The 6,714-nt window shown below is 58.9% G+C and overlaps 1 protein-coding gene across 1 annotated transcript in view; it reads left to right on the top strand.

Moving 5' to 3' along the window:
* Positions 1 to 2,855, top strand: part of SH2D5 (SH2 domain containing 5) — a 6,242-nt gene extending 3,387 nt beyond the window's left edge. Inside the window, exons 5-8 of the mRNA XM_010829970.1 lie at positions 103 to 277; positions 644 to 752; positions 1,360 to 1,519; positions 2,652 to 2,855. Coding sequence (XP_010828272.1) covers positions 103 to 277; positions 644 to 752; positions 1,360 to 1,519; positions 2,652 to 2,855 — 648 coding nt within the window. The remainder of the gene's footprint in view (positions 1 to 102; positions 278 to 643; positions 753 to 1,359; positions 1,520 to 2,651) is intronic.
* Positions 2,856 to 6,714: the final 3,859 nt, after the last annotated feature.

The raw sequence follows: 6,714 nt of genomic DNA, 5'->3' as shown, positions 1-6,714 counted from the left end.
CAGGGCGAGGGTTTGGAGGTAGAGGGGGGGCGGGTGCCGGATTTCCGTGGGAGGGGTTATGGCCGGGCCTGAGTCTGGGCGCTCCTCCGGGGCCCTCCCTAGAAGGAGCTGCTGGAGTCGGCGAGCCGCGGGGGCACCCGCCACGTGCGCCTGGGGAACCCGTACTGCTCGCCCACGCTGGTGCGCAAGAAGGCCATCCGCAGCAAGGTGCTCCGCTCCGGGGCCTACCGCGCCTGCACCTATGAGACGCAGCTGCAGCTGTCCGCCCGCGAGGCCCGTGAGTTGCCGGGCACGCGTGCACCGGCGTGGGTTGGACGAGGGTGGGCCTGAGCGGCAGGGTCTGCGGGCTGTGACTGTAGACGCCTGTGAGTGCCAGGCCTCCGCGCTCGAGGATGTGTTCGGGGCTGAGCGCCCAGGTGCTGTTTGTTGGCGGAGGCGCGGCTGAAGTGCTGTAACTGGCGAGTGAGTGTGCGTAGGCGTGTGCCTGGGTGTGCCTGTGTCTTTGGGGAAGCACGATGTCTGCAGGCTGGGCGGAGAGTGGGGGGCTTGGTAAAGAGACAAGCCTGGGCGGTGCTGAAGCCCGTGGGCGTGAAACGGGAATGGGCGCGGGAGAGGACGACCTCCCTCCCTCTGATCGGTCTAGTTCCTGCCGCGTGGGAGGCCTGGCCCCGGGGGCCCGGGGGCCCCTCGTGCCTGGTAGAGAGCGAGGGAAGCCTGACAGAGAACATCTGGGCCTTTGCTGGCATCTCCAGGTAGGAGTGGTGCCCAGCCCTTTGGGAGGGGCGGGAAACTAGGCTGTGAGCTCCCCCGGGGGCCCGAGATGTGCTTCCCTGCCCTTGGACAGAGGGCTCTCCGACCTTAGGCCAGAGACTTCCCCACCCTGGGCCTCAATTTTCTGTAAAATGGGGATAATAAAAGGACCTTCGGGGCTTCCCTGGTGGTCCAGTGGTTAAGACTTCCGCGCTGCTGGTGCAGGGGGCGTGGATTCGATCCTGGTGGGGGAACTAGGATCCCACATACTGTGCAGTGCAGCCAAAAGATGAAAAACTAAAATAAAACAAACAGACCTTCAGTGCAGGGCTGTGGAAGGGATCAAATAAGGTTATTCAGGTGAAGCCTGTCACAGGGCACGGCCTTCCTAAATGCCCGCTCTTTAAAACTCTCTCCCTAGTGGGTCAACGGTTAGGGTAGCCCTTGGAAACCTTTCTGAGAGGCAGTCAGAAAGCATCCTTTCATGGAAGGTGTACTCTAGGCAGGCACGGTGTTTCCGACGCTGTGGATCCGTTAGGCTGTTCAGCAGACCGAGGCTGGGTCCCGACAAGGGGGCCCGCCCTCAGCCTCTGGCCTCGGCCCTCCCAGGACCAGCGCCCTCGCCCTGCTGCGGAGAGACGTGCTTGGGGCCTTCCTGCTGTGGCCTGAGCCGGGCGCCAGTGGCCAGTGGTGCCTGTCGGTGAGGACGCAGTGTGGCGTTGTGCCCCACCAGGTCTTTCGGAACCACGTGGGCCGCTACTGCGTGGAGGTGAGAGGGCTCCAGCCCCGCCCCTCGCCGTCAGGCCCCGCCCCCTTCGCCCCTCACCCAGGCCCCTCATTGACTCCTTTTGGCCCCACCCCCTATTTAACACTCCGTCCAGCTCTTGAGTCATTGGTCCTTCGGGCTCTGGCCCCACTTCTACTCTGCGGGCTCCACTCTAAGGCCCCTCTCTCACCAGAGTAGGGTATTTCAAGTACAGTCGTGGGCTTCCTAGGTGGTGCTGGTAGTAAAGAACCTGCCTGTCAATGCAGGAGATAGAGGAGATGCAGGTTCCATCCCTGGGTTGGAAAGATCCCCCTGGAGGAGGAGATGGCAACCCACTCCAGTATTCTTGCCTGGAGAATCCCATGGACAGAGGAGCAGGGCGGGCTATAGTCCATGGGGTCTTAAAGAGTCAGACACGACTGAAGCGACTTAACACAGTGGAATCTTGGGCTAGGGGCACGCCTCGAATTTTTACATCAATCACAGCTTTTTAAAGTCATGCTTTCCCACACCCTAACTCGTCTTTTAGCAGAGGAGGAAACTGACTCAGAGAGGGTAGAGGCTTGCGTTTAAGTTCACACAGCCTCTAGGTCTGCAGTCCTGGCCTGATCACACGTTTCCAGGGACTGGGGTGGGCTGCTGCTGCTAAGTCGCTTCAGTCGTGTCCAACTCTGTGCTACCCCATAGACGGCAGCCCACCAGGCTCCCCCGTCCCCGGGATTCTCCAGGCAAGAACACTGGAGTGGGTTGCCATTTCCTTCTCCAATGCATGAAAGTGAAAAGTGACAGTGAAGTCACTCAGTCGTGTCCTACTCTGTGCGACCCCATGGACTGCTGCCTACCAGGCTCCTCCGTCCATGGGATTTTCCAGGCAAGAGTACTGGAGTGGCAGGCGCGGCTTTTTGAATGTTCGGCCTTATTTGCACGCTAAGCGCCTCGGTCTTGTCCATGCCTCGGGTGGGGGGGTGAGGGGGGTGGAGGGGGTGTGGAGTGAAAGGGGTGTGGTTCGGCTGGGAGCAGCAGTACAGTGTCCTTTCTGAAGTGAGGCAGCATCCAGGGTGGTGGGGTGGTTGGAGGTGTGATCCGTGGGGAAAGGGGGGCTAGAACTGAAGCCCCTGCCCTGCCCCCTCCCCAGCACCTGCCGGCCGAGTTCCCCAGCCTGGAAGCCCTGGTGGAGCACCACGCGGGAACGGAGCGGAGCCTCTTCTGCTCCCTCGACATGGGCCGCCTGAACCCCGGCTATGAGGAGCAAGACTGCGGGCCCGAGGGCCGGCCTCCTCGGACGCTCCGGCCCCTTGGCCACGCCAAGTCCGAGGCAGAGCTGCAGGGTCTGGGCTAGGAGGCGGGGCCCCACGCCCACAGGCCCCGCTGTACCCTGGCTCCCAGCCTCAGCGGGCTGCTCGGCTCTGGCCTCTTCCACCCTTCTGGGCACCAGTTCCATCTAGTCACTGCCCCTGGGACCAGTCTTCCATCACTTCCCTGCCTGTGGGGGTCCCTGAGAGTGGGGATCGCCAGGGGCTTCTCCCCAGGACATGGGCCGTCAGGATCGCAAGTGCGGCAGACCGAGTTCCAGGCTTCCAAGAACTTGCCGGGTGACTCGATGCTTCCCTTCCCTGGGTCTCACCTTGCTCCTGGGTGGGGAGCTTTCCCAGGTGGGCAGGAAGGTTGTTTCAGTGCAGGTGGGGCCCTCTCCTAAGGAGGCCAGGCCTTGGGGCCCTGACTGGGCGTCCCCAGAGAGCTCCAGACCAAGGCAGCCAGACACCTGAGGGAGAGGTGTGTGGGCAGGCAGGAGAGAAAGGTGTGGGGCCAAGTCACCCTCTCCATGAGAGAAACAGGGACGACGTGGTGGAGCTTGGGGGCGACATCCCGGCAGACAGAGCACAGCCTGTTTCCCACGTCCTTTGAGATGAGAGGAGTCCGCCCTTGAGTTCTGAAGGGAGCGGGGTTAAGCGGCTGCAGAGAGGAGCCAAGTCACCCAGATCGCAGCTGGACAGCTGAGTGTAGAAAGCAGTGTGAGCAGGCTGATGGGGCAGAGGATCCCAGAGAACCTCAGATTAGGACAGCTGCTCTGTCTGCTCAGAACCACAGAGTTGGGCTTCCTGCTCACACAGAAGAAGTGTTGCAGACTCATCCCTTCCCGTACACCCTCCGAAAACCACCAAGACACCAGCCCCACCACCACCCAGGCTCACTTCCTTTGGCCATTTGATTCTGAGGGGCCAGCAGTGAGCTACAGGCCTACGGGGCTGACCGGGCCCTGATCCTCTCATCCTGCAGGCCACACTGGGTCTGGGTTTGGTGGCTGCCTGGGAAGTCGTCGTCCACCACCGCCCCCCCCCACCCCCGGCCACAATGATGGCATTTCCCTTAATGGGCATCTGTCAGGGACCACGTCACTAGGCCAGCCCCACTGGGGGTGAGGGTCAGGGAGGAGCCATCTAAAGGCAGAACCGCCATGGGCCCTGCCAGAGGACACTTGGCCTCGGCTGGCACAGGGGAGTCCATCCAGGGAAATGACCCTGTGGCGACCGACAGCTCTAGGCGTCTCCCTTTATAAATAAACTGGACAGACAAACATGAGTCTCCCAAACTAGGGAGCAAGTTCATGGTGGACGAACTTCTACTCCTGAGGCAGAGGCCTAGTCGTGAGTCTGGGGGCTGCCTTCTCCCCTCTCTGGGGACAGGATGTGACTGTGCAGTGCCTTGAAAGTAATACACTCTTGTTTCTTGGAAAAACGAGCAGCCCCAACGGAATAAAAAGAATGAGGAGCCTCAGAAGTTCAGGCCTGGTGATCCCAGTTTACAACCTCTGGCTCAGGAAAGGGTCTTGGTTGGGGCCTTTTCACAAGAGATAGAAGGAAGCTGTCCTTTAGGGGCTCATTTCACTGGGACCCTGGTGGCTCAGAGGTTAAAGCATCTGCCTCCAATGTGGGAGACCCGGGTTCGATCCCTGGGTCGGGAAGATCCCCTGGAGAAGGAAATGGTAACCCACTCCAGTATTCTTGCCTGGAGAAGCCCAAGGACGGAGAAGCCTGGTCCACGGGGTTGCAAAGAGTCAGACACGACTGAGCGACTTCACTTTCTTTCTTTCTTTTCTTTTCACTGGAACCACAGCAGTGGTTTTGTACTGAATATGAGTGGGAACCCGGACTCATGTTACAGCCCTTACTACCAAAAGCCATCTCCTCCCTGGGCAAAGCCCTGTTCCCTCATAAGCCCCAGCCTCCTATTTCCCTGGCGAGGAGAGGGTGGTGGGCCCAGGATTACCGCGCCAGAGTCGCGCACATTTAAGAAGCCCAGCTAACTGGTCTTACCTCTGTGAGGGACGGATTTTGTTGCATGAGTTGTCTGTGCAGACAGGGTGTCGGGAGCGTCCCCACAGTACTTAAACATGCTTGCACACAGCACTCATGGGTCACACGGTGCGAACAAGGCTAGGTTTCTGACCCGCATGTGCAGACACCTCCGCATCTTCATCACAGACCGCAGTCTCCTCTGTTGAACCAGCACCACCTGGGTAGCCCAGCTCTCCTTACTGTGCGGACTTGAAACAAATAAAGTGCATTCCTTCGGGTTGTCGAGTACAGACTTTTCCTTTGAAAGGTGAGGGCTTTGTCCAGTTGGCCTGCTTTGCTTTCATTTCTCACCCATCCCTTCCGCTGAATGATGAACCAGACAGAGATCCTGTCCTCAGGGGCTCAGGAGGTCTTGAAGGAGTTGTGTGGGTAGCTTCAAACAATGACTCCTGCTTACAACCTTCGGTGGGTATTTCCTATAGGCAAGAGACTCGAGTCCTTATGTTCTGGCCATCGGATGATCCTTCTGCTCCCGCAACATGCCACAGGGCCTTTGCACAGGCCTCCTTGCCCTCCTCTCCTTCAACTGATGAACTCCTCAACCTTACCATCTCTCACTCTCAGGAAGCCTGCCCTGACTGCCCCCTGGCCCCCTGCCCAGGCTGGGTGAGGTATCCTGGCCAACTATTCAGTACATCTGGTCCTTTGGTTTATTAATACTCTTTTATTTGTGGGATTTTTGTTTGTGGAGTATTTGTTTCAAATGTCAGCCTCCCCCACTAGACCACAGGTGCACTGCAGGGCAGGGGCTGGGCTATCTCCCAGCGCCTATTGCCGTGCCTGGCCCATAGCAGATAATTTCTATGCAAACAGGAGTCTAGAGGAGGTGGGGGTGGAGTGGGGCTCTTCTAGAGGAATTTGTGCTGGGGTCGGGGTGGGGTGGGGAGAGAGGCCAGGCAGCCTCTCCAGCCAAAGGACTTTGGCTCTCAAAATTTTTTGTTTTCTATCTTCAGCTTGAGTCTTAATACAGAGGGCAGCGTTAGAGGGAAGCTTTGCTCTGGCATCGCCCGGTGTTGGGGTGCAGAGGGCGCTGTGACAGGCTCTGGGGCAGCCTTTCGGAGTCAATACAGGGATGTGGATAAAGGGCAGCAAGGTCCCTGTCGCCTTTGTCGGTAAGTCTCTAACCCCCGAGGGAGGCCACTCCTCTGATGTCTCCTGGTGGGGGCTCCCCTGGGCCACCTCTAGCAAGGTGGTTAACCTCTCAGAACTGGGGCTGTGCGGACTGGAAAAGAATGGCTGTGCAGCGTCTAGTGAAGGCTATGGTTTTCAGTGGTCACGTATGGATGTGCGAGCTGGACTATAAAGAAAGCTGAGCGCCGAAGAATTGATGCTTTTGAACTGTGGTGTTGGAGAAGACTCTTGAGAGTCCCTTGAACTGCAAGGAGATCCAACCAGTCTATCCTAAAGGAGATCAGTCCTGAATATTCATTGGCAGGACGGATGCTGAAGCTGAAACTCCAATACTTTAGCCACCTGATGCAAAGAGCTGACTCAGCATCAGGGAAAGACTGAAGGCGGGAGGAGAAGGGGACGACAGAGGATGAGATGGTCGGATGGCATCGCCGACTCAAAGGACATGAGTTTGAGCAAACTCCGGGAGTTGGTGATGGACAGGGAAGCCTGGCGTGCTGCAGTCCCTGGGGTCGCAAAGAGTCGGACACGACTGAGCGATTGAACTGAACTGGGCAGCCCCTGGCACTGAGTCAGCAGACGCGTGGACAAAGTCAGCGCGGGTCCCCCACGAGGGCGCACCAGCCTTCAGCACGATCGCTGGGAACGTCAGCACGAGCGCTGGGAACGTCGGCACGTGCGGCTTCCTCCGGTGCGCGGGGCGCAGGCGTC

This window comes from Bison bison, unplaced genomic scaffold (assembly GCF_000754665.1).
Source record: "Bison bison bison isolate TAMUID 2011002044 unplaced genomic scaffold, Bison_UMD1.0 scf7180017864516, whole genome shotgun sequence".
NCBI lineage: Eukaryota > Metazoa > Chordata > Mammalia > Artiodactyla > Bovidae > Bison > Bison bison.
The sequence above is the reverse complement of the archived record's forward strand: the minus strand, read 5'-3'. Positions and strand labels throughout refer to the sequence as shown.